General features: G+C 46.2%; 1 protein-coding gene across 1 annotated transcript in view; it reads left to right on the forward strand.

Moving 5' to 3' along the window:
• Nucleotides 1-2626: 2626 nt before the first annotated feature.
• The window catches only part of TRIP10 (thyroid hormone receptor interactor 10), an 84817-nt gene continuing 60739 nt past the window's right edge, over nucleotides 2627-26704 (forward strand). The window contains exon 1 of the mRNA XM_081895001.1: nucleotides 2627-2948. Within this exon, the coding sequence (XP_081751127.1) occupies nucleotides 2925-2948 (24 nt within the window). The 5' untranslated portion in view covers nucleotides 2627-2924. The remainder of the gene's footprint in view (nucleotides 2949-26704) is intronic.

A 26704-nucleotide genomic window follows, 5' to 3' on the forward strand; every position in this document is an offset into this window, starting at 1 on the left:
TTGACAAGTGGAACTAGGCCTCCCCCCCATCTCCATCACAGTAGCTGGTGGCAGACCCCAAAAGACTTTGTCTCCGTCCAGTGGCCACCCCCTAAGGAAGAGGTTCCCAAACTGGTCTGCAGACCAACACTGGACTGCAAGCTTCATTCAGGTCATCCCTGGTGTGTCTGCGAAGAATGCCCATACATTTGCGCTTTTTATTGAAGGTACTTTTGCTGCCCTTAAATTGTTGTGGATACAGTGGTACCTTGGGTTAATAACTTAATTCGTTCCAGAGGTCCGTTCTTAACCTGAAGCGTGCTTTCGCTAATGGGGCCTCCTGCTGCCGCTCGATTTCCGTTCTTAAACTGGAGCAACCACTTCCTGGTTAACGGAGTTTGTAACCTGAAGCGTCTATAACCCGAGGTACCACTGTGCCTGCTTTGTAATATTACCCCCCACCCAAAAAAAGAACAGAGAGGCATTTAACAGACCATTTGTGTTTTGAGTTGGCGTTATTGGTCCCAAGCCACAGGTGGCGCTGTGGTCTAAACCACTGAGCCTCTTGGGCTTGCCAATCAGAAGGTTTCCGGCTTGAATCTCCATGATCGGGTGAGTTCCCGTTCCTCTGTCCCAGCTCCTGCCAACCTAGCAGTTTGAAAGCACACCAGTGCAAGTAGATAAATAGGTACCACTGCGGCAGGAAGGTAAACGGCATTTCTGTGTGCTCTGGTTTCTGTCACGGTGTTCCCGTTCCGCCAGAAGCGTTTTAGTCATGCTGGCCACATGACCCGGAAAGCTGTCTGTGGACTTCTCGGCCTGAAAGTGAGATGAGTGCCGCAACCCCCTAGTCGCCTTTGACTGGACTTAACCATCCAGGGGTCATTTACCTTTACTTTATTGGTCCCAAGGAACATGTGGGGGTTTGGTCAGGTGGTGGTGGTGCCACGGCTGGCCCACCCATGAGGCAAAGTGAAGTGTGTGCCTCAGGCAAGATACATAGGGGCAGCAGATCCGGCCTGCAAGGAATGCATTGCCTGCCGCTGCTGTTGCATGTTGCATGCGGCACACTCCTTGGAGGCTGGATCTGCCTTCCTCCTCAGCAGTCCCTCCCCAGTGCAACCTCTCAGTGAATAGGAGGTGCTGCTGGTTTCCTCCCACCCTTAGGGTGGCAATGGCAGAGGCTCCCCTCTGGGATCTCCCGGATTCTGCGCCTGCCCAGTGTGATTTACAGCAAGCCCCTTTCCCCACCATGACAACCTTTGATTCCCACTTCAACCTTCGGGTAAGGTTGAGTATACCGGAAGGAGCATCTTCCCCCCCATCGTCCACCCCTGACACTGAGGTCCAGCTCCGAGGGCCTTCTGGCGGTTCCCTCGCTGCGAGAAGCAAAGTTACAGGGAACCATGCGGAGGGCCTTCTCGGTAGTGGCGCCCGCCCTGTGGAACACCCTCCCATAAGATGTCAAGCAAATAAACAACTACTGTATCTGACTTTTAGAAGACATCTGAAGGCAGCCCTGTTAAGGGGAGTTTTTAATATTTGCTGTTTTATCATGTTTTTAATATTCTGTTGGGAGCCGTCCAGAGTGGCTGGGGAAACCCAGCCAGATGGGTGGGGTATAAATAAATTATTATTATTATTATTGAGTTGATTTTTCCCTTTTTGTTGCCGATCTAGAGCTTTCCTCCCATGCTTGTTCCTTATGATAATAATAATGATTTTATTATTTATTCCCTGCTCATCTGGCTGGGTTTCCCCAGTCTCTCTTGGTTGGAAGAGGCATTTTGTGGTTCACCTTAGCTGAGATTCCTGCATTACAGGGTATGGGACTAGATGAGCCTTGCAGTCCCTTCCAACTCTCCAATTCTATGCTTCTGTGTCTTGGGCCGGCCTTGGGGTTGCTCTTCTCGGGGTGAATGGGACTGGAATCGTTTCATACCACACGTCAGTGGCTTACGGCAGTGTTTCCCAACCTTGTGCCTCCAGATGTTTTTGGCCTACAACTCCCATCATCCCTAGCTAGCAAGACCAGTGGTCAGGGATGATGGGAATTGTAGTTCAAAAACAGCTGGAGGCACAAGGTTGGGAAACACTGGCTTACGGAGCACTTCTCTGGGAGCCGTGAGGCTTCACGTGACTGCTTGTCACGTCTGGTAAGGAGCCACCCTACGGATTGGCGCAGGCACGTGGGACTGCAAATAGCCTTCCTGCGAACGCTGCCCGGGCTCCCTTAGCAACCACGCGGGGGACGCAGCCACATGGACTCCATCCTTGGAGGCGAAGCAAAGTCCGGCGTGGAGCCGCGACGCTGAGCGCGCCCTCCGTCCCACCCGAGATCGAGACGCGTTTTCCTCTCTTGGGTCAAAGCAAGAGAAGATCCACCCCAGCGCCGCCCACCTTCACCGACGGCGCATCCCCCACCGAGTCCAGCGGGCCGGATCCCGAGCGCCCGCGCCGAGAGATTCCCCGCGCGGCGAGCTCAGCCCGGTTCCAAGGAAGCGCGCGCGCGAGCGATCGCGGAGCCTGACGCGAGAGGAAACCCTTCGCCCATTGCGCGGGGGAAGGAGGGCGGCGGCGGCGGCGGCGGCGGCGGCTTCCTGGGAAGAGCGGCGCGCCTCGGCTCCGCCTGTTGATCCCTTTTCGGGGGAGGGGAAGACGGGCGGGCGGCCTTCGCCTCGGCATCAATCAAACCCTCGGAAGCCAGAGGGAGACGCGCCCCGTGCCAAGCCGGGGAATGCCGGCGCTCGTCGGGCTGCGCTGAGCCCTGCCTGCGCCTTTAAGGGCCGGGGCCGGAGCGGGGAGTGTCCCGGGCAGGCGCTGGAGGCTGGACGGGCGGGAGGAGCGGGACTCCCCGGGACGGGAGCGGCGGCGGAGGCGGCGGATCGGGCTCCGGGTGGGCCTTGGCGCACGGAGCGAGGGCGCACGGCGACGGCGCTGCCAGCATGGACTGGGGCACGGAGCTCTGGGTAAGGAAGCGCGCGGCCGCCCCTTCCCCCTTGGGTTTTGCCCGGAGGCAGCCCATATTCTCCCCCCTCCAGTCCTTATCTCCCTCTCTCCCCTCCCTCCATGTCCGATCACTTGGTCTCTCCACTCAAGGGTTGGGCTTCTCCATGATTCCCCAGACTTGATTTAAAGCGCGTTTCTCCGCCCTCTTCTCCAGCTCCCACCCGAAACTCAGAGTTTTCTCCCTCGTGTCAGAGTTCAGTCGTGTGTGTGTGTGTGTGTGTGTGTGTCCCCGCTTCAGTGCCTGCCTCCCCCTCTTTTCCTGATGGTTGCTAATACTACTCTGGTTGCAACTTGTCCTGGGCTCTCTCCATTTCTCTGCCGCCTTGTTGCGTTCCGTTTTCTTCTCTTTCGGTGACCCTGTTGCTTTCCTCCCTCCCTTTGCCCCTTGGCTGAGAAAAGGGATGTTATTCTGTGTGTGTGTGTGTGTGTGAGAGAGAGAGAGAGAGAGAGAGAGAGAGAGAGAGAGAGAGAAACCAATATTATCCCTGGGTCGTTAGACACTGTATTAACACAGACTAACTTTAATTTGGCCAGGTAGATAAGACCACCTGAAAGCAAGAGGAGGGGCTTTCACATTAATGATCTTCAATATTTAAAGCTGTAGCTGTACCCATAGCAGACTCTCCACTGCTCTCTAAGTATATATTTTTTCCTGGTTCTGGCTTCTTACGCTTGATAATTAGATGGGCAAGAAACCCTTTGTCTACCGCTTTATCCTGAGTAAGTGAGCTGCATGTTTTACTGTGCTAGCCTATCATATTTTGGCTCTGCTGTTGCACTTTTGCATATTGGGGTGCAGCTCTCAGATTGGGAACACCTGAGTTGTGATTTAAGAGCTGGATGTCCTAATATCCTCTGTGATATTGTCCTCATTCACACATAACAAGCAAGCATGTTAAGTTTTAAGTTAAATTTAAGCTGTAGTTTGGCTTAGTGTGTTACCTGAACCTGGGCTTGTGGTTTAGCTCTTTCCCAGGGACGAAATTGGCTTTATTTCACCCAAGACAAAGACCCCGTTTAGCACCCCACCCATGCATATTTGCATACACACACACAGGCTATGAGAGCCTCAATGGCGCCCCTTTGGAGGCTTCACCTGGGGCAAAAACCAGACAAGCTGCAAACCAGGGTTGTCCTAATGGTCCCTTGGCCTCTGTATATCATTTGAAAGCATACATCTTCCATTATGTGCTGCTTTACTGCTTGTGAGAAGATGCCCCTAACTCAGTGGGTCCCAAACTTTTCCCCTCATGGACCATTTAAAAATTGCTGAGGGTCTTGGCGGACCACTTAATGTTATTTTTTCTGCCTGTTGTCCCAGTTGTAATATGCTGTGCTAGATGCTGTGTGGTTTTTAATTGTATATTTATTTATTTATTTATTTATTTATTCCTTCTTTTCTTTGTTGCATTTTGTACTACAATACAATATAAGAAATGGATGTGCCGTATCTGGTGTTCAACCAGTGTGGTGTAGTGGTTAAGAGCAGTAGACTCGTAATCTGGTGAACCGGGTTCGCTTCCCCGCTCCTCCACATGCAGCTGCTGGGTGACCTTGGGCTAGTCACACTTCTCTGAAGTCTCTCAGCCCCACTCACCTTACAGAGCGTTTGTTGTGGGGGAGGAAGGGAAAGGAGAATGTTAGCCGCTTTGAGACTCCTTAGGGGTATCAAATCCAAACTCCTCCTCCTCCTCCTCCTCTTCTTCTTCTTCTTCTTCTTCTTCTTCTTCTTCTTCTTCTTCTTCTTCAACAACCTTAAAAACACAGACACATTGCAAACCACCTGAATGAAGCTTATAGGTCACTAGCGGTCTGCCAACCACAGTTTGGGGACCTTTGCCCTAAACAGCCACTTGGAGTGCATGGGCTATATGTACAGTGGTGCCTCGCAAGACGAAAAGAATCTGTTCCACGATTCTCTTCGTCTAGCGGTTTTTTCGTCTTGCGAAGCGAGCCCATTGACAGCTTAGTGGATTAGCGCTACAGCGGTCTAGCAGCTTCTAGCGATCAGTGGATCAGCTGTTAAGCGGCTTAGCGGCTTAGGAAAAGGGTGAAAAAAGCGGGGGGAAACCACGGGGACTCACAAGATTTTTTCGTCTTGCGAAGCAACCCCATAGGGAAATTCGTTTTGCGAAGCGCCTCCAAAACGGAAAACCCTTTCGTCTAGCGGGTTTTCCGTCTTGCGAGGCGTTCGTCTTGCGGGGCACCACTGTATATGCAAAACGCTCATGTATACACATCCCTCAATACCTTTTAACTGTCCTGCTGTACTTAAAATCAGGGAGGCCAAATAATGTAATTTGTGGGTAAAGTATGAATTCTAATCCTGGCCCATTTTAATGAATGCAAAACCCAAAGAGTGTTAATTTTGCCAGACTGTACCATTTTGTGCTTCGAATTAATCTGGAATAAAGGTGGCCTGACTTTAGTCTTACGTGGTCTGTTTTAATCATTACGTGGTCCACCAATACGGGTTAAATGCATGAAGCAAGGCAGACTGCGTACTCTGGGTCTGTTAGCAGCTGAAAGCCTAATTGATATATATCAAGTGATGCTGAGGAGGCTCTCCTGCTAAGAACATGAGACGTGCAATACTTACTGTAGGGAGTGAGCAAACTTTCAGAATTTACTTTGTTTTTACCAGACTTCTGATATTCACCACCTGGAGTCTGGTACAAAAGACAGATACATAGAAGAACTAAAGGATTCTGAGCCCAGGAATTTATTTTGGGTACCAGAACTGAACTGAGTGTACAGTCCTTGCACACACTAACCCTCTCCTGGCTTCCCTGAATTTCTTCATTTTGGCAATATGAGGGAGTGAGGATTCATTTTGTTACTGCTGCTGTTTGTCGTGGTGCCAATTGTTTAATCTACTGCAAATCTCCCAGTAGATCAATCTACTGCAAATCTGCCAGTAGATCAAGACCGTCCTTTTACTCACCCTTGATGTAGTGAACCAATGTCTACATAGTCCAGTATTCTTTGATCGGTAAAGGGACCCCTGACCGTGAGGTCCAGCCGTGGACAACTCTGGGGTTGTGGTGCTCATCCCGCTTTATTGGCCGAGGGAGACGGCGTACAGCTTCCGGGTCATGTGGCCAGCATGACTAAGCTGCTTCTGGCGAACCAGAGCAGCGCACGGAAACACCATTTACTTTCCCGCCAGAGCGGTACCTATTTATCTACTTGCACTTCGTGCTTTCGAACTGCTAGGTTGGCAGGAACGGGGACCGAGCAACGGGAGCTCACCCCGTCGTGGGGATTCGAACCGCCGAGTTTCTGATCAGCAAGCCCGAGGAAATTGGCCTTTGGTCAATTGGACTGTGGTCTTCATTTTGCCTTCTTCTGATCTAGAATATGTGTTGGCTCATGAAAACTTATTTGGGAGCAAATTCAGCTTCTCACAATGAGGCCCTTAAGGCACCATCAACTTCTATGTACAGGTACATGTGATTTAATCTCCACTTCATCTTCCCAGGTAAGCTATGGTGAAGGATAGCCAAAGGTGGGCAGAATGTGTAGCTATTGCATAAAGAAAAACAGGGTAGAGACTTCAATCAGGAGCTGAGGAAGGGGGGGAAACAAACACTGTTGCTTTAAACAGGCAGCAACAGAAATGTCCCTTAATCTGCTTTGGGGTAGAACAGGAATATAGTAATGATTTTAAATAGCAGTGAAAGAGACTTTCATGTAAGGCAAAATTGCTGGTGGTGCAAAGTGAGCTGGAGAAAAGAGTTTGGGAGAATTTTATTTGTAGCTTGCTCTGTTCTAGAGCTTCACAGAGGGTAAGACCTTTGTACCCAGTTCAAAACATAGTTTCCCAAGAAGAAAAAGTGTTGGGTATATGCACTTTATACTTAATAGGTTTGGAGAGTATATTTGGTAGAAGGCCCTTCCCTGATTACTTTTTCATGGATTAAAGGTGATGATTGATCCTGAACACATCCAAGAGAGGTTGGGAGTATTAGTAATGTCAGGCCCCTTATTTTTGGTCTGTATTTTGACTTTTCTGTTTCTCTTGCCAATTGCTCAAAAGGGGCTCTTGTTTTTGCTTCTTTCTTGCAGCCCTTATTTCATGTGCTGTGAAGCACGTTCTGGGTTTCTGGAAGGACCAGTGCTTTCTCTTGCACCTGGTTTAGGTTTTTGCTTGTGTGCATGTGGAAGATACAGGATCCGAAGGTGTCTTTCTCACCCCTCCAGCAAAGCTTCTGTGTCTAATCTAGTTAGTTCAGAGATTAACTTTAGCCTGGTTGCATGAGTAGAGGAGGCTATTTCTGGCTTCTGCCCTTGCATGGGCAACAGTTGAGTGCCCTCGACAGGGGAAGGAATATTTAAATACCCTCAAAATTCAGTCTAACCATTTCCACCGGTAAAATTGATCTGCATACTTCTACATCTGCATAGCTTAACTTGGCCAATTTTCTGGGTCTCCTGGGTTCTCTACCATGTCTAGGGTCAAAAGGGGCAATGTACAAGCTGGAATCATGCAGTCTATGGTTGCTAGGCCACAATTAATTCAGAATGTTGCCATTAGTGAAACCTTCCACTGGGTGCCTGAGTTTGTTGTCTCTCAATCCGTAGATTTAGTTGGGGGCTGCTTATTCTTTGCCTAGAGTCTGATTCTCATTTAATGAATTACCTGTGCAGGTAGCACTTGCATGTCAGAAACAGCATGCAAAACTGTGTGTGTAGAACATGCTGCTGTACAAACTGCTGGGAAGCTACAGATTGGCCATGTCTTTTCATATTAATGTACACCATCTGTACGCGCAGCAAAATAGCGATGGTCTATACTCATTTGACTGTAGCAGTTGGCAATCCGATCGCCCTGATTTTTCCCGTGTGGTCATGCTCTCTGTATAATAAATCAAACTCCGGGGTGCTTTTCAAAAACTTGTGGCAGATTCATGGAACCGATTCCCCCTCACCTTCCAATGTTGCAGGATGTGTCTTATTTTGTACTCTGCCCAAAAAGCGGGGGGGGAGGGGGCACAAGCATCGGTTGATTCCTATGCTCTTTTATGTACATCTTAATAATAATAATAATAATAATAAAAATTTATTTGTATCCCGCTCTCCCCAGCCAAAGCCAGGCTCAGAGCGGCTAACATCATCTAAATAAGACAATATGCATAATACAATGTTGATGACATAAAAGTCTCTACTTTGTATCTGAAGGGATAATTCCCTTTTGTTTAATGGGGATGCTGATGTTTAATCATTGGGATGAGCTGTGTGATAGAACTACAGTGGTACCTCAGGTTAAGTACTTAATTCGTTCCGGAGATCCGTACTTAACCTGAAACTGTTCTCAACCTGGAGACCACTTTAGCTAATGGGGCCTCCCGCTGCCGCTGGAGCCCAATTTCTGTTCTCATCCTGAAGCAAAGTTCTTAACCTGAAGCACTATTTCTGGGTTAGCAGAGTCTGTAACCTGAAGCGTATGTAACCTGAAGTGTATGTAACCCGAGGTACCACTGTATTATTTATTGTTTATTTATTAAATTTATATACCACCCTTCATCCAAAGATCACAGGGTGGTTTACAGTATGAAAACATAAAATACAGAACAACAACAACAACAACAACAACAACAAGCAAGCAAGCAATAACCATCCATGTACTGAAAACTGCATCGCCCTCAACACTAATCTGAAGGAGATGGAGGGGTTTTTTTGGAAGGAAGAATTACCGTATTTTTCGTCCTATAGGGCGTACCGGCCCATAGGACGCACCTCGGTTTTTTTTTTGGGGGGGGAATGAATTAAAAAAAATTATTCCCCCGCCGTGGCTGCTGCGCCCAAGGCTTACGGACACTCGCTGGGGCTGCAGGCTGCTGCCCACAAGCCTTGTGAGCCTGCGGGAACTCCCGCCAGGCTTGCAAGGCTTGTGGATAGCTTCCTGAAGCCTGGAGAGCGAGAGGGGTCGGTGCGCACCGATGCCTCTCGCTCTCCAGGCTTCCGCGAAAGCCTGCATTCGCCCCATAGGACGCACACACATTTCCCCTTCATTTTTGGAGGGGGAAAAGTGAGTCCTATGGGGCGAAAAATACGGTAATAGATAGGATGGGGTGTTTAACCAGATTCTCCTCTGCAAGTTGCCCCACGTGGCTGTTTACTGTTTGTCCCACAGTCTTGTTTGACTCAAAGATCAGAAGAAGCTTGCTTGGAGAGGAGGGAAACCAGCAAAAGCAGGTGGAGGGTGGGGGGACTTTTAGGGGAGATCTGGCAGCCGTGCAAAGTTGTAAGCACCTTTCTGCACATTGAGCCTCCCCTCTGCCCTTTCATTAACATTAACTGGCAAGTACATGTTTACCAGCATAACATATAGTTTTGTCCTTAGTTGCAGGATGGATTGGAACTTCTCTTTGAAATGGTGTGTGTGTGTGTGTGTGTGTGTGTGTGTGTAGAAGCCTATACTGATTGCCGAGTTGCTTCTGCGCAGATATATTTAACGTGTTGTCCGTTGTTCAGGCTATTCCGCCCGATGTCTCTGGGTGTGGTCCAGGGTATTTTTTGTTAACCTTTAGCTAAGGACTTGCAAGGCTTTGGAGCTTAAAAAGGGACGGTGTTTAGATTGGTGAATTGGGTAGGATCAAACAGTTCCACTGTTTGCAAATCTAGCCAGGGCTGTTTATGTTGGGTGAGGTGGTGTCTGTTTTCTTTAGCATGTTCCTCTGCTATCGCTGCACCTCCCATTTCATCTCTCTTGAAGGAACCTCTTGTAGCTTCTCTGAAGTGACGCAGCATATGTGCTGCTGCTTATAAGTGGGTATTGCCTAAAGCAGGGGTAGGCAACCTAAGGCCCATGGGCCGGATCCGGCCCAGTCGCCTTCTAAATCCGGCCTGCGGATGGTCTGGGAATCAGTGTGTTTTTACATGAGTAGAATGAGTCCTTTTATTTAAAATGCATCTCTGGGTTATTTGTGGGGCATAGGAATTCATTTATTTTCCACATACCCCAAAAAATATAGTCCAGCCTACCACATGGTCTGAGGGACTGTGGACCGGCCCATGGCTGAAAAAGGTTGCTGATCCCTGGCCTAAATGGTTCCCTCAAAATGATTTTAAAGAAATATTTATGTAATGCAAATTAAGAATTCATAAAGATTGATATTGCTAAAATCTATCTAATCAATACTCAGCGTTCTGTTTATGATGGATGCTGAACCTGTACCTTGTTTTGGATTCTATTTAACTGGAAAAACCATTCATCATCATCATCATCATTTTATTATTTATAAGCCTCCCATCTCCCTGGGTTTCCCCAGCCACTCTGGGCGGCTCCCAACAGAACAATAAAAACAGAACAAAACTTCAAACATTACAAACTTCCCTAAACAGGCCTGCCTTCAGATGTCTTCTAAAAGTCAGATAGGTGTTTATTTCCTTGACATCTGATGGGAGGGCGTTCCACAGGGCAGGCGCCACTACCGAGAAGGCCCTCTGCCTGGTCATTAACAAACATTAACTGCTAGTACTGTATTTGGAAGTTTCAGTGGGTATACGGAAAGGCGGTGGGGGCACACTGAATTTTTTTTGGGGGGGGTGGTAAATGATGCTCAGTTCACATTTCAGAAAAAGGTGGATCATGTCAAAATGTGTGTCAGTTTTTTCACATAAACATTTGAATTTGTACCAAATTTTACCCACGCACTCTGCGATCTTATTTTTAATGTGATGCTAGCAAAATTGTGTTCATCAAGTTGTTCTGAATTGCATAGCTTTTTAAATGAGTCACAAGGTACAGTGTTGGCACATAAGAAATCCAGAAATCATAGTGTGGTAATGTCACAAGACAGCATGCAAGCTTCTAGGTTCTACAGAACTCTTTATCAAGCTAGATGCTAAATACAAGGGTGGCAGAGAAGCAACTCATATGCTGAGTGTTCAAGTAGCTATACAATGGTACCTCGGTTTACGAACTTAATCCGTTCTTAAACCAAAGCGTTCTTAAACGGAGGCGTGCTTTCCCATAGAAAGTAATGGAAAATAGGTTAATCCGTTCCAGACGATGAAAAACAACCCCTAAAACAGAAATTTAACATGAATTTTACTATCTAACGATACCATTGATCCATAAAATAAAAGCAATGTACTGTACTATAAAATAAATAAGAAGGTATTGATGGTTTTTTAAAAAAAGAAAATGTGATTTTTTTTTTCTTACCTGAACTGATGATAGTCTTCCACGGCTTCAGGGGTGGAATGGGGCCTGCAGCAAGGCTTCCCGTGGCTGGAGCCCTTCCACCAGCAGTGGAGCACATTCGGCTTCCGAGGCAAAGTTCGCTGACCGGAACACTTCCTTCCGGTTTTGCGGAGTTCGTTTCCCAAATAGTTCGTTAACAGGACTGTTCGTAGACCAAGGTACCACTGTATTACACCCAGGGTATTGTGAGATTAGGATTAAGTTCCCTATCTGAGGGGGAATTTGACCTCTTTGGCCCCGGTTCTCCTGTCTCAGTTTGAACTGGTGGGCCCAATCTGGCTTCAAGGGAGAATATAAGAAAAAAAGAGGTATAGTCTGAGTCGTGCTTAGTCGTATATGCACTTGAGAGAATCTCCTTTAACACGCAACATGCATAGGATTGGGCTGCAATTAACAAAGCTGCAGCTGATGAGCAGGAATAATGTATTTTTTGCTCCATAAGACACACTTTTTTCCTTCTAAAAAGTAAGGGGAAATGTCTGTGCGTCTTATGGAGCGAATTCGTGGTCCCTGGAGCCGAATTGCTCTTTTTTTATAGAAAGAGGGAAGGGGGGTCTTGAAACAAAGCCACTGATCAGCAAGCGATCGGAAAGGGAATATAAGGGACTCTAGAGATAAAGGAGGCTGCCTGGGAGGGGGGGAGGTAAAAGCACATGTATCCTCAGGATTTTTGCATTGGGTCACCCCAAATTCTCCATCAGATCACATAGCATGTCCATGGCTACAGCCTGCACCAAAAAAACACGCATCCATTGTTTCGTCGGGTCACAATGGCGCAAAAACATGTTTACAAAGCACGAATCCACAAGGATCCTCAGGATTTTTGCATTGGGCTACCTCAAACTCACCATCAAATCACATCATATGTCTGTGGCCACAGTGTGAACCACAAAAATCATACATCCACTGTTTCGTTCAGAATTTTTTTTTTCTTGTTTTCCTCTAAAAACTAGGTGCGTCTTATGGTCAGGTGCGTCTTATGGAGCAAAAAATACGGTATGTGGCAGGGTCTCAATTCCTTGTAAGGAAAAGGAAAGAGAGTTCAGAGTCGTACTGGAATGTGGGGTTGTCTAATCCGCCCCCGATTTCTTCACTGCTAAGTTTTATGCCATAAAAAAAGTGATTCACTTAGGCAGATTCTTCCGGGTAGATCGCACCCAAGAAGCTGTGAGTATTTGTCTCGATTACCAAAAAATGCAAACCATCTCTAGACATGAAAGCGTTTCCTCCCTGCATGATGGCATTTCTTATAAATGCAGCTGCCTTCCTGGCAGTAGTTGCTGTTCCTTTATTTTGTTTGTGTTGACAGTTGGGTAAAGGGGTGTGTGTGTGTGTGTGTGTTTTAATTTCAGACTTTCTTCCTCATACCTGACCTAACACATGGTTAAAATGTAGGGGAGAATGGGGCTGTGCCAAATGGTACTGAAAGCAGTTTTGTCTCAAACAAGGGTGTCTATAGCAATGCCTCATGTAAGCAAGAAAAACTGGATCTTTTAATTCCAATTTCTAGAGTGCTGTCTAGCTGTAATTTTCACAAGTGACTCTCTGCACTGAAGATAATTCGCTATCTAAAGTTTTCCCTGCCTTTGACCACATTTCTTTCTTTCTTTCTTCTTCTTTCTTTCTTTCTTTCTTTCTTTCTTTCTTTCTTTCTTTCTTTCTTTTACTAGTCTAGTGTGTAAGTTATTTGTTTGATTGTGGTTTGGGGTTTTTTTGCTAGAGATAGGGAGGGGAGTTCCATTTTTCCCATGGAAAATAATTGGTTCAGAGAGAGGAGTTTCAAATAGCTGTTCCTTAGCGAGTTCCTGTGGGAGACAGCTTCAGCTCTGTAGCCAAGGAAGGGAATTGAGAGAGACGGAGCACCTATTAGTCATAATATTTATTATCCATATGTTAGGTTGTCTTGCTTTCTTTTGGGGTCTCTGCACATGACAGTCTTAAAAACTGGGATAGAAAAGCTAAGAGCCAAATGGCTCCTGGGACCTGGGTTGCGGGTGCCAAAACAGAATATCTAGTCGCCTTTTGGGGGGTCGGCAACATTTTTTGTTATTTTGATAAACATGAACTAATATGCAATTCACATAAGAGACACATTGTTAATATCACATTTTAACAGAAATTGTTAATACATGTTTAATTTGGTGTTGACAATAAAAATATTGGTACACACTCTACTCTTTATTGTTAAACTCCTTAACATATTGCCTATCCTGAAATATACTTTGAGGCTTCAAAGCACATACATTTCAGTAATCCTTGAGTGTTAGCCAGGCGCAAAAAAATGGCAGCCATACTTTTTGAGGTGCTTGCAAATGAAGAATCTTTAGGTGCAAAATACGCTCGGCGCCCTGCTCATTTTGAACCCTGCACGTTTACAGCTTAAAATGTTAACATGTTATCTCCTTTATTGCATTTGTATACCATGTTTCCTCTAATGCAGGCATGTCGATTTTTGCGGTCGGTTTAATCCAGCCCCTGTGTCAGTTTATTTCCTGGGGTAAAATCCTAAAAAAAGCTCAACAACTTTTTTTGACCAAACAAAGCTGTTTGGTCGGTCTTCACACATGTTCATTGCTTCAAATATCAAATCTGGCCCCCTTTGAAAAAAGATTGGACACCCCTGCTCTAATGAGTTCAAGGCAGCGTACGTCATCATCATCATCTGTGATAGGACTCAAGGCATCTTACAAAAATTGCTAAAAGCATAGGAACAAATCATTAAAAAGAAATTAAACATAAAATTATGTACATTATTATATATCTTTCTCCCGCCCCTTCCACTTCCCTTTTCATCCCCGTGACAGCCCTCGTTAAGTTTGGTTAGGCAGAGAGATGACAGTTGGCCCTGAGAGATGGGGACTGGCCCAAGGGAATCAAGTGAGATTCGCAGCTGAGGGGTGATCCCACTCTCGATCTTCCCAGTCTTAATCCAGCATTCTGTAGTCACTGCACCACACCTCTTTCAGCTGTATAGCTTTGTAGATTTAGCACATCAAATGTGCTTGTGCAGATGCAGACTTGCCACTGGTACATAAATCACATGGTCTGCCACGCCCTCTTGAGCGGATTACAGGTGGCAACCCTGACTTTGCCCCCTGTAATGTGTGAAATGGCATCCTGTGTCATTTGCACGTTATTATGATGAGCATTCCAGTTTCTGCACCAGAGGTGACTAACCTGCCCCTATAGTTGTCAACGTTTTCCCCTTTTTTAAGGGAAATTCCCTTATTCTGAATAGGATTCCTCGCAAGAAAAGGGAAAAGTTGACAGTTATGTTTCCCCCCCCCCCACCGCGAGGACTGCATTCGCCCTTGGCCAACTCAATGTGGACAATATGGAAGTGTGACCACCCTACTACACTCTTCCATAAGTTTGAGCATGTTGGTGCACACTGGCACCCAGCCCTCCCTCCTCCACTGATCCATGCAGATCAGCTGAGGGGGCGAGGGAATCACCACTTTTCTGCTCATTAAATGTTTGACCTGGTTACAAAGGAGGAATTTATGTCACTGGGAGGGCATAGGTCTCTGTGCACCCCACTGCTGTGTCTACTCTACCTGGGGCAGTTGTTGGGTTTTTTTATTTATTTTGCCACTGCTGCCAAAATGGCAGGGAGTGAGTTGTGGGGTGGGAATCAGGCCCCGAATCTGGAGGACAGCCTCTCCTGCTCTAAAGAATACGGAGTACACTTTTGTTCTGTTCCACCGGGTTCCATCTCCATGCCGCAAATCTTGGCTCAAAGTTTGTGCAGTCTTTGAGTCTTGCCAATCTGAATGCAACTGTAAGAGACGAGGGTACAAATCAATGATTGCTTGTGTCTGCATGCCTTGGTGTCTTGAGAGCCTTTTCAGCTGACATTACTGCTCCTTCCATCTCCACACACACACACACACACACACACACGTTTTTCACAGTCAAAGCTGGCATAGTCTGTTGGGGTGAAGCCTTAGTTGCCACGGAGACTGTCTTGCACTTTGTGCATCCAGGAGGGGCGAGGGAAGAGGAGAGAGAAAGGAGAAGACGCTGGTGTATGTTTTGACTGTGAAGTGGAGGAAATGAGATTCTCTTGGCATGTGGGGGTGAAGGATGCCAAAGATCCGAGTAATTTAGAATAGAGTGGGAGGGGTAGGTCCATGGAAAGGAAGCCAGTTGCTTACTTGGCAGAGGTGAGAGTCCACTATTTCCAGAATCCTTGTACAGTCATACCTCATGTTACTTTTGCTTCACGTTGAGCATTTTCAGGTTGCGTCCCGCGGTGACCCAGAAGTACCAGAAAGGGTTACTTCTGGGTTTTGCCGCATGCGCAGATGCGCAAAATGACATCACGCACAGACATGGCGAATCACAACCCATGCACTCGCAGATGTGCAGACGTAGGTTGCGTTCTGCTCATGTTGCAAACGGGCTTCCGGAACGGATCCCATTCGCAACCAGAGGTGCCACTGTACTTGCAGAAACCCGGCCTTCCACTTCAGAGTTTGTCTTGGGGACCAACTCAAAGCATTTTGGTGTCGGAGGCAGGAAATCAAAATGGCAGTCCCCAGCTCTAATTCCCATGGGGAATAATCTACTGGGCAGTTCTCCCAAGCAAGTCTCATTGGCACCAATGGGAGATGGGCAGAGAATGAAATCACCACAAGGCTTCCTCCGTGCTCACCTTAACCAGGAGATTGGAAAAATGACTTGTGAATATGTTTGCCATTATACTTACAAGATTCTTTGCGAACCTCCTGCTGCAAATGTGGAGAAGTAGGCTCTACCCCGTCGCTGTCAAATGCCGGTGAGTGTGCCTTGATTGGCTAGCTTTTTAAATGGGGAGGCAAAGCACACTGATCCTGTCTGTTAAATGTTCAGTAGGAAAGCAGGAGGCATCTCCCTGCATGGGAAATATGTTGGCTGCTGCACAAATAAGCTAAGGATAGGACGCTTGCTGTTGGTCATTGGCCTTGTTCTCTTGTGACAATGAGATGCTGTAGCAGCTGCAGAGTCAAGGTACGTATTTGGCAACCTTGCTGCTCCATCGTTTGCGCTCAATAATGATTTGATGTTAAGGAAAAGCTGGGTGTAGTTATTGATGGTGGCTGGTCATTAGGTCCCAGTGAGAACTTTAAAATGACACCTTGTCTTCTGGAGTTGTTGGCTCAGCGTGGTTCTATCTTTGTTCAGGAATTCTTGCCTGCATAATCAAAAGCTTGGAGTCCTCATCAGGGTACTACTGCCTTCTTTCATATGCTGGAAACTAGTCTGGAAACAAATCTGATTTGCCTGGTTACCTGGGTTCAGTTCATACGTAGTATCAAGCCATGACTCCTTCCTCCTGGGCTGTGTTCAGAAAGTGGTGTTGGGGGATGAGTGTTCCGACCCCTTGGCTCTCACTTGTGGGGTGCCTTGGGGCTCTGTCCTCTCTCCCATGCTTTTTTCTACATCAAGCCGCTGGGAGAGATCACCAGTATGAGCTTGGTGTTCGCCAGTATGCGGATGATTCCCAGCTCTACTTCTCTTTTAAATCAGAACCAGTGAAGGCGGTGAATGTCGTATTTGAATGTCTGGAGGCTGTTGGAATTGAGTTGAATCCCAACAATATAGAAGTGCTTTTTGGGGGGAGACAGGGGGTGGGTGGGTGTGAGGGACTCTGTGGTCCTGGATGGAGTAACTGTGCCCCTGAAGGACCAGGTGTGCAGCCTGGGAGTCATTTTGGACTCACAGCTGTCCATGGAGGCAGAAGGTCAATTCTGTGTCCAGGGCAGCTGTCTACCAGCTTCATCTGGTACACTGGCTGAGACCCTTCTTGCCAGAGTGCCCTGGTTATTTCCTGCTTGGACTACTGCAATGCACTCTACATGGGGCTACCTTTGAAGGTGACTCAGAAACTACAACTAATCCAGAATGCAGCAGCTGGAGTGTTGACTGGGAGCGGCCACCAGGACCATATTACAATGGTCCTAAAGGATCTACACTGGCTCCCGGTAAGTTTCCGAGCACAATTCAAAGTGTTGGTGCTGACCTAAATGTCCTTGGCCCTATGTACCTGAAGGAGCGTCCCACCTCATCTCTCAGTCCGGACACCAAGCTCCAACTCCGAGGGCCTCCTGATGGTTCCCTCACAGCGAGAAGTGAAGTCACCAGACAGGGGACCTTCTCCGTAGTGGCACCTGCCCTGCGGAATGCCCTCCTGTCAGATGTCAAGGAAATAAATAACTATACAACTTTTAGAAGACATCTGAAGTAAGCCCTGTATCAGAAGGTTTTTAATGTTCAGTGTTTTATTATGTTTTTATATGTTGGAAGCTGCCCCAGAGTGGCTGTGGCAACCCAGCCAGATGGGTGGGGTATTATTATTAATAATAATATTGTTGTTGTTGTTGTTGTTATAACTATGGAAGCTTTATATTTGTTTTGTTATCTCATCCAACTTCCAAGGAACTCCTGGAGACCTACCTCTTTCTCTTTCTCCTCCATTTTATCCTCTCAACAATTCTGTGAGGCAGGTTAGGCTAAGAAATAAGGACTGACCAAAGATCGTATACTGGCATAATGTCATCTTAAAAAACAATGGCTTGTTTTCAGCCAGCAAACCAGAATATGGAAACATGGTTTGAAATGTATTTGCAAGCCATGGTTTGATGTGGTATCTGAATAATAGTAGTCATTGCTCCACCTCTAGAGGAACAGAAATACTGAGCAGATGGAAGAAGAAAGCTGACATTCATCATACCTGCTGCATGTTTGTATGCTGTGGTTTGAGTTTTAAAATACAATTGTGTGAATCTTAGTTTGACATGCTGCTCAAGTTGAACCCTATGGGCTTTGACACATTTTTTAAAAAAATAGGCTGTATTGTTGGTTCCAAGGAATTTGAGATTGTTTTTCCAGCCCTTTTGGGTTGCTTATCTATTTACCTTTCCGGTCTTGCTGTGCTAGATTGCCCAAAGTGCGAGCTTTCCTTCATTTTATAGTGGGGCGGGTAAGATCCCATTCATAGTCCCTTGCAATACTTGTTCCAATTAAGATGATGATGAAAGATGCTCCTGTATTTGAGTGTGTGTGTAAGCAAATGGGGAGTGGAAAACAAGGATCTGCAACTGGCCAATAATCACCATATTTCTTCCACATTTATATGAGTCAAGGGTGGGGAACTTTTCTTTCTCTCAAGGGGTGCATTCCTGGACGGTGGGATAATTTGGCACCAGTGGGCAGGAGCAAAGCCAGTGATAGGTGGCCAGAGCCAAAAGTGGATGGGCCCACCAGCTCGTCTCTCTTTCTTCCATCCCCTTTTCTGCCTCTGTGCACACCCTCACATGTCTATCTGCCCAGTAGGCTGCCAGAAGGAGGACAGATTGCTCTTGCCAGAGGTCTGAACTGATCTCTTACAGAGGGCTTCCTTCCTCCCCTTGCCACCGCCCCATTCTTTCCCGTGTTCCCCCTGTTTTTGTCTTTCCTTCTGCCTTTCCTGAAAATAGACTGAGGGCCACACAGAGCCCTTGGGCTGTAATTTTCCTGTCCCTGGTATTACTGCTGAAAGATCCGGTTAATTCTCCCCACCCCAGTCTAGCAGAGAAATTGACTTTTTCGTTGATTGAGATCTAGTGTTGCAGCAGGAACCCATGAAGTAATATACTGGTGAAATAATAGGAAAACTGATCTAGCAAATTGCCCACCTGTAGACCTGTCATTTAAATGCATCTGTTGCTGCTAATTATAGTTTGGAGAGAGTGTGTGATGGAAGAGAGAGAGGCCTCGTGCAGTGGTCCCCAAATTTCAAAGGGAACACAGTGTTTGAAGAGCTCAGGTGCTATTTATAACTCGGTTGGGACCTTAGCACTCTTTCAGAAAGCACCAGCCTTCTTTCTCCCCTGCTACTCATTTAGCACTGTCAAGGCCCTTGCTTCAGCCCAAAGCTCACCTGAGCTGAAAAGGTGGTCTCGTAACTGAGACCTCCAAATGACCTATGTATGTAATAGGAGACTGCCTTGTCTTGCTTCTACAACTACACTTCTTTGGTGAACTTCCCCAGATCTGCTGGGGTTCAGTGGCAACTTAGCCAAAGGGAGGGCAAGGTGACAAGATTGTGGGATCCTCTCTAGTCATGTTAGCATGCCGCTTCTGTAGACATCAGCGTTCTGTGATCCATTCTTTCCAACAGCCTCATTTGTATGAGGATCTTTGCCTTGTGGCCGCAGTGTTTGTGCTTTGCTTAACATTTTGTATGAAGCCCTAGGGGGTCCATCTCACTGTAGTCCCTATGGCACCTTGGTTGCTGTAAGGTAGGAGACGCTCAACTTCCTGTGTGGGGGAACATAAACAATGATTTGTCTTAGAAATACAATTATAACCATGGTTTCCCAAGTGTACACCGAGACTGTTGTGGGATTCTTGGAGTAAGGTCTTGAGTTTCTGAGAGCCATAGTCCTGGTTAGTGTAGCTGAAGTGGAACAGAACAAGGAGAAGCTGGCTTCAAACTGCCGCTCAGGTATGCAGCCACCTCTCAGATCTGAGTACTGTACAGTGGTACCTCAGGTTACAGACTCCGCTAACCCAGAAATAGTACCTCGGGTTAAGAACTTTGCTTCAGGATGAGAACAGAAATTGCACAGCGGTGGCAAGGCAGCAGTGGGAGGCCCATTAGCTAAAGTGGTGCTTCAGATTAAGAACAGTTTCAAGAAAGGATCTCCAGAATGAATTAAGTTCTTAACCCAAGGTACCACTTTTACAATGAGAATTTTTTATAAAGCAGCATATAAGCATAACAAATCCAGGAATATAACCCTGTCCAAGAGTACAGGGGTGGGTGTTTGGTGGGGATGAGGAAATTGTGGCCTTCTAGGAAGACACAAGATTTACCCACTCTGGAGGAATGGCAGATGAAGATGATCGATTACATGGGATTGGCAGAAATTACCGGCAGAATCCGAGACCAGGGAAAAGAGTCGGTGGAAGAAGATTGGAGGAAATTTAAAGATTATCTACAGAAATATTGTAAAATTAATGAATGTTAGAATGATGTTGGATGGAAATTAAATGGTTACCAGCTGTAATGTAAAGGTGGAATAATAATTTAAAATAAGCTATACTAAGTCGTAACAAGGATTTGCTGAATTAAGAATTTGAACTGGAATACGAGGGGGAGGTGAGAGGAGGTCCGGGACATAAGGTAATGGAAATAAGAAATGGGAATTATATTTGTTTTGTTTTGTTTTAATTGTGTATTTGTTTGTTGTTGTTTTCTTTTTGTATTAAATTGGAAAACTGTAATAAATATTTATTTAAAAAAAAAATTGTGGCCTTCTAGATGTTGGCAGACTCCAACTCTGTCAGTACCACTTGTGGTCCAACAAGAGCTGGAGGGTGACTGTGTTTTCTCATCCCTGGTGTAGAGCAGTGTTTCCCAACCGGTGTTCCGTGGCACACTAGTGTGCCGCGAGACGTTGCCTGGTGTGCCGTGGGAGGGAGGCGGGCGAGTCGGGCGGTGGGAGCGCAAGGCTTGCGGGCGGCAGCCGGCAGCACGGAGCACGGGGCGCCCTTCGGAGGCCGCCCCGTGCTCCGCGCTCGTGTTGGCAAGCCTTGCGCACCCGGGGGCGCGTGGGGCGCCCTGAAACAGAGGGTTCCCCATGCTGCGGACTGTAGCCTGCCGCCCGACGCGCGGGGCGCCCTGAAGCAGAGCGCCCCTCGCGCCAGGCAGACATGGGCCAGCCCCACAAGCTCGGGGGACAGCGGGGAGGCGCAGCACCGCCATCCCACTGTTCCCCGACCTGGTTTTGGGGGGGGGGAAATAAAGGAAAAAAATTTTTCCTTTATTTCCCCCCCCCAAAAAAAGTAGGTGCGTCCTATTTCATAATAAAGTAATTATAAAATACTTTCTTTGTGTTTATTTGATGCCTATTAAAGAGAGTTACTTTATATATAGTCAATATAGGCACACAGTTAATTTTTTAAACATTTTCTAATGGTGGTGTGCTTCGAGATTTTTTTCATGAAACAAGTGTGCCTTTGCCCAAAAAAGGTTGGGAAACACTGGTGTAGAGGATGGCTCTGTATCCGAAAGTCATACTCCTGATACCAACTACTATGCCCTGAGCAAAATCCACCTCCAAAATTGTGTAAGGACTGCCTTTCGCCTAGCCAGGCCCTGCCCCACTGCCTGTTCTCTCAAAACTGAGCAAGGTAGCCCTGGTGCCCTTTAGGTCTCTCTGAGACAGGGTGGATTTGATTTAAATCAAATCAATTTAAATCACTAGTCAGTAAGATTTGATTTAAATCTTTCCCCCCCTTTTTTTTACAGAAAGTCACTCCTGCTGGTATATTCTTAATATTTGCAACCAGATGATTTTTGGAATAATAAATTTTCAGAGCAGTTTTTACAGTTATAACAAAAATTACTAATTTGGTTATACTATTAGAAATACATAGACAGATAATTATGAAATTATTGTGAGGTTTAATAAGTTAACGGTTTATATTTGGACAACTTTTCTGCTGCACTTTATTGGAAGGAGAAAAATAATCATTTCCTTAATAACAATTTAAACAATTTATTTAACTAAAAGAATAACATTATATCCATGTTTGTTAACTGAGGTGGTTAAACTTTTTTTTTTTAAAAAAAAACACCTTAGACTGATTTTCAGCACACAAGAAAAACTTAAAACAAATCCTTATTTCCTGATGGCCTTTGGACTATAATGTAACTTAACAGATGGAAAACTGTCTTTAGAAAGATATTTTCCTCCAAAAGCATTTTATTTTAAAAATCCAATTAAAATTAAAAAAAAATTTAAAAATCCTATTTCTTTGATTTATTTATTTTTTAAATCATTGATTTTTATCCACCCTGGTCTGAAAAAGTCTTCCTGAATCAGCTGCTGGATGGCTCATGATAGTGCCTGCCCTTAGGGCAGGAGAAAGCCAGGATGTTCGTCATGGCCATTTGGTAAATGGATCCTATGATTATGGGCTCATCTCTTCCCAACCCCCTCAGTCAATAAGTATGCTGTATAATATACAGCAGGGACGCAGGTGGCGCTGTGGGTAAAAGCCTCAGCACCTAGGGCTTGCCGATCGAAAGGTCGCGGTTCGAATCCCCGCGGCGGGGTGCGCTCCCGTTGCTCGGTCCCAGCGCCTGCCAACCTAGCAGTTCGAAAGCACCCCCAGGTGCAAGTAGATAAATAGGGACCGCTTTATAGCGGGAAGGTAAACGGCGTTTCCGTGTGCGGCTCTGGCTCGCCAGATGCAGCTTTGTCACGCTGGCCACGTGACCCGGAAGTGTCTTCAGACAGCGCTGGCTCCCGGCCTATAGAGTGAGATGGGCGCACAACCCTAGAGTCTGTCAAGACTGGCCCGTACGGGCAGGGGTACCTTTACCTTTATAATATACAGCGTATATCCATGCAGTGTTGGAGCAAGAGTAGTCAATGAGAGCTACTTCTAGTGCTAAATGCTCCTGATCAGGATCTCTTGCTTCTGTTTCCACTATCATTATCAGCTACTTCTCCTGTCATTCCCAGAAAGTACCCTAGGAGGAGATAAGTGAATTTTTGAGAAGAACCTTTGATCTTGAAATTTTTGAAAGAAACTTTTAAGTGCCCCAGAAAAACCTGATGAGGACCTGCTCCCTGGTCTTTCCTTTCATCTTCTTGATGGCTTCTCCAGCCATTTTTATCAACAGCGGTGTGAAATGCCCAGTTCCTGAGGTTCTGCGTCTAGGCTCTAGATGTTTTGTTTTCTAAGTGAGATTCTAATTAGGAGCATAAGAGGCTGCCTTATTCTGAATCAGACCCTTGGCCTATCAAACGTGGCTCACTATTGTCTACAAACTGATTGGCTAGAGATGTGTTGGGTTTCAGATGAAGAGCCTCTCCAAGCTGTACTGGGGCCTTCAGAAGCAGAAGCCACTGAGCTATAGCCCCATTCCCCAAGAGGGGGCGAAAACCCACAATTCTTCATCTTACTATTTATGTAGTGTCATGGATACTACATAAGAGTGATAAAGAAACAGGTTCCTGCCTTGAGGAGCTTGCAGTCCAAAATTCAAAGCGGGGGAAAGCTACAGAAGGCGAGAAGGAAGAGGAGTTCATGAAAAGTTAACTAGTTTGGTTTAGGTAAAGGTAAAAGGTAAAGGTACCCCTGCCCGTACGGGCCAGTCTTGACAGACTCTGGGGTTGTGCGCCCATCTCACTTAAGAGGCCGGGGGCCAGCGCTGTCCGGAGACACTTCCAGGTCACGTGGCCAGCGTGACAAAGCTGCATCTGGCGAGCCAGAGCCGCACACGGAAACGCCGTTTACCTTCCTGCCAGTAAGCGGTCCCTATTTATCTACTTGCACCCGGAGGTGCTTTCGAACTGCTAGGTTGGCAGGCGCTGGGACCGAGCAGCGGGAGCGCACCCCGCCGCAGGGATTCGAACCGCCGACCTTTCGATCGGCAAGTCCTAGGCGCTGAGGCTTTAACCCACAGCGCCACCTGCGTTTAGGTAGGGTTGCCTTATTCCCCAAACTTTTTACCGATTTCTTGAAAATCCGCCAAAATGCTGCCCAATTCCAGGACATGTCCGGGAAAATCTTGGACATATGGCAGCCCTAGTTAGGGCCAAAGAAAGTGAGATGCTGGAAATTCTTAGGACTGGATCTCCCATGCAATAATTATTTTAAGCTTCAAACAACTAGCTTGGGGAGGAGGGTTAATGATGTAAGTTTTCCTGATCTAAATCAACCTTCAGCTGCTTTGAACTGTAAAGCAAAGTAAAGATGGATCTCCCATCACAGCTAGAAGGGGATGCAGACTTGGGTTGGGGGAAGGAGGTTGTGCAAAAAGATTCCTGGGAGCAGTGGGGTTTTAGGAGAGATTTGTAGGAGGAGATGGAGTCAGCCTCGCATAGGACATATGGGAGGAAAAGCTTCTTTGAGTTCCATCAGGGATAATAATAATAATAATAATAATAATAATAATAATAATTAGTTTAAAGCAGAGAAGAAAGCAAATGCTGACTCACAAACAAATGTTGCTTTCTTTCCCCTTTTCCTTGGTTTTGAGAAGTATATAATCCGTACCCACTCCCAAACATTGGTCTGCATGATGCTCCCAGTTCCATTGCTGATATACCAGTATGTAATCTGAGGGTTTTGCTGTAATCTGGTCATTGTCTGTAGCTCTTGTTGATAGGATTAAGTGCCATTGTTCTTGGCATTTGCTGTTTCTATTGAGCAACTTTATTGATGATGTAGTAGAGCTTTTATCTTGGCGATAAAAGCCTTGGCATGACTTCAGTGCAAAGAATCAAGACTTTTCTGAAGCCTTTGGTCTTGATTGGCTAAATAAAAGCAGCGCCCTGGGGAGTCCCTGTGGAATGGCTGCAAATGACCAAAACCTGCTTTATTGGGTGCCCTGTTTTATGAGTAAGCCTGAAAGCAAATCTTTGTGAAAACAGAGATGTGATGCTGTGTTTTCCTGCTCTTTAAGCCAATGCATCTACTTCAGGACCGAACAATTCATTCAGCAAAAGAAGTTCACACTGAAACTATATTGTGAGCTGGAGGTCAGAAGGTAACCTGTGCATTCTGATAAGATGTCAGTGGCACAGCCATATGTGAAATTCTGTACAGTTTTGGTCACTTCCTATTCAATTCAATTTGGGTGACCCAAATGATCAAGAAGTTGAGCACCTTTCTCCACAAGTAAGAGATAAATCATTTGGAGCTTCTTAGCTTGGGGTGGGGAATAGCCAAAGTGGTGTGTGTGTGTGTGTGTGTGTGTGTGTGTGTGTGTGTGTGTAAGTAAAGGTAAAGGGACCCCTGACCATTAGGTCCAGTCGTGACCGACTCTGGGGTTCATCTCGCTTTATTGGCCGAGGGAGCCGGCGTACAGCTTCTGGGTCATGTGGCCAGCATGACTAAGCCACTTCTGGCAAACCAGAGCAGCGCATGGAAATCCCATTTAGCTTCCCGCTGGAGTGGTACCTATTTCTCTACTTGCACTTTGACGTACTTTCGAACTGCTAGGTTGGCAGGAGCAGGGACCGAGCAACGAGAGCTCACTCCGTTGCAGGGATTCGAACCGCCGACCTTCTGATCAGCAAGTCCTAGGCTCTGTGGTTTAACCCACAGCTCCACCCGCGTCCGTGTGTGTGTGTAGCATTGTACAAAGCATTATACCTCTTGCAAAGGAAAGAGTTGCATCCGATGCTGTGCCCACTCTTCCTTCTTGCCCTGTCCACCGCTAGAATTAGAATGTGGACCCTGGTAGGTTGTCCACAACAGAACATGGCCCACAGTCTGGAAAATGTTCTCCACTCCTGATTTAGTACATTTATATGGCACCTGTCTTCATGAAACTCGAGCCAGTTTGCAGGGGGGTTTCCAGACCCTCTCCTATGAGCACTTACCAGACCTAGGCCTTCTTGGCTTCAACAGGGTTTGTGTCCCATCCATGTGTCTCAAGACCATCACCACCGCAACAACAAAATACATCATGTGGAGAATATCAGCATAACACTTTCTCTCTCTGTCAAACCTCTAGCCTTGAAGGCCACCCAGTAAAACCAACAGGTAGTAGCAGATTCAGGACACACAAAGTACAGTATTACTTCGCACAATGCCTCCAGATGGAATGATGTCTACAGGTTTAAATGATACTGCAATGGAATTTGACAGTTTCAAGAAGGATAAGCCCATTCATTTCAATGGGGCTTGTTCGGGAGAACTTTTCCAGTGGATTGGATTGGACAGAAATCTTGTTATTCACATAGGCTTTTAAATATTGCTATCTGGCCTTTTATCTGCTGGCCTCATGTTTTATTTGTGGTTTTATATATATGGATTTTTTTAACCTTTTAAAACTGCCTTGGAATCAATTTTGATGAAGTTCATTATCAACAATGTTTTAGATTAATGCGTTTTGCTCTGTAACTGACAGATCTGGACTTTACGCCTTATTGCAGTCATTTTTAAAAGGTTTAAATGGTTTGTTGAACGCTTGTTCTGTAGCCATGGAGAATAGGTATTTCTGCTTATGCTCTGATTTTTCAATAATCTTCCCAGACTGCACAATGGGTATTTGTTCCAGGACTAAGCACTTCCTCCTTCCAACTTAGTTCCAAGGTGAATCTCAATAAAAAAAGTAGGCTGCATCTGAATAGATATTGGATTAGATCAAGACCCTGAGTCTCTCAGTTCGCCTGCTGTCTAGAATGTAAATGGATTGGAGTGTAGGAAATGGACTCCTCCTTTTAATGAAGGCATCAATCACGTCAGCTGCTGCTGCTGTCAAATTCTTCACCAATTCTGGTGCTGTAGCCATAGAGCAGTCATGTCCAACCAATAGATCACTGGGTGTCCCTGGTCGATCATGGGATCCTGATCGATCACCCCCTACCCAAAAGTTCAACAACTCTGGGTGGATCACTGCCAGTGTGATCTAGTGGTTAAGAGCGGTAGTCTTGTAATCTGGGGAACCGGGTTCGCGTCTCCGCTCCTCCACCTGCAGCAGCTGGGTGACCTTGGGCCAGTCACACTTCT

This window comes from Podarcis melisellensis (genome assembly GCF_964234715.1).
Source record: "Podarcis melisellensis genome assembly, chromosome: 17".
Classification (NCBI taxonomy): domain Eukaryota; kingdom Metazoa; phylum Chordata; class Lepidosauria; order Squamata; family Lacertidae; genus Podarcis; species Podarcis melisellensis.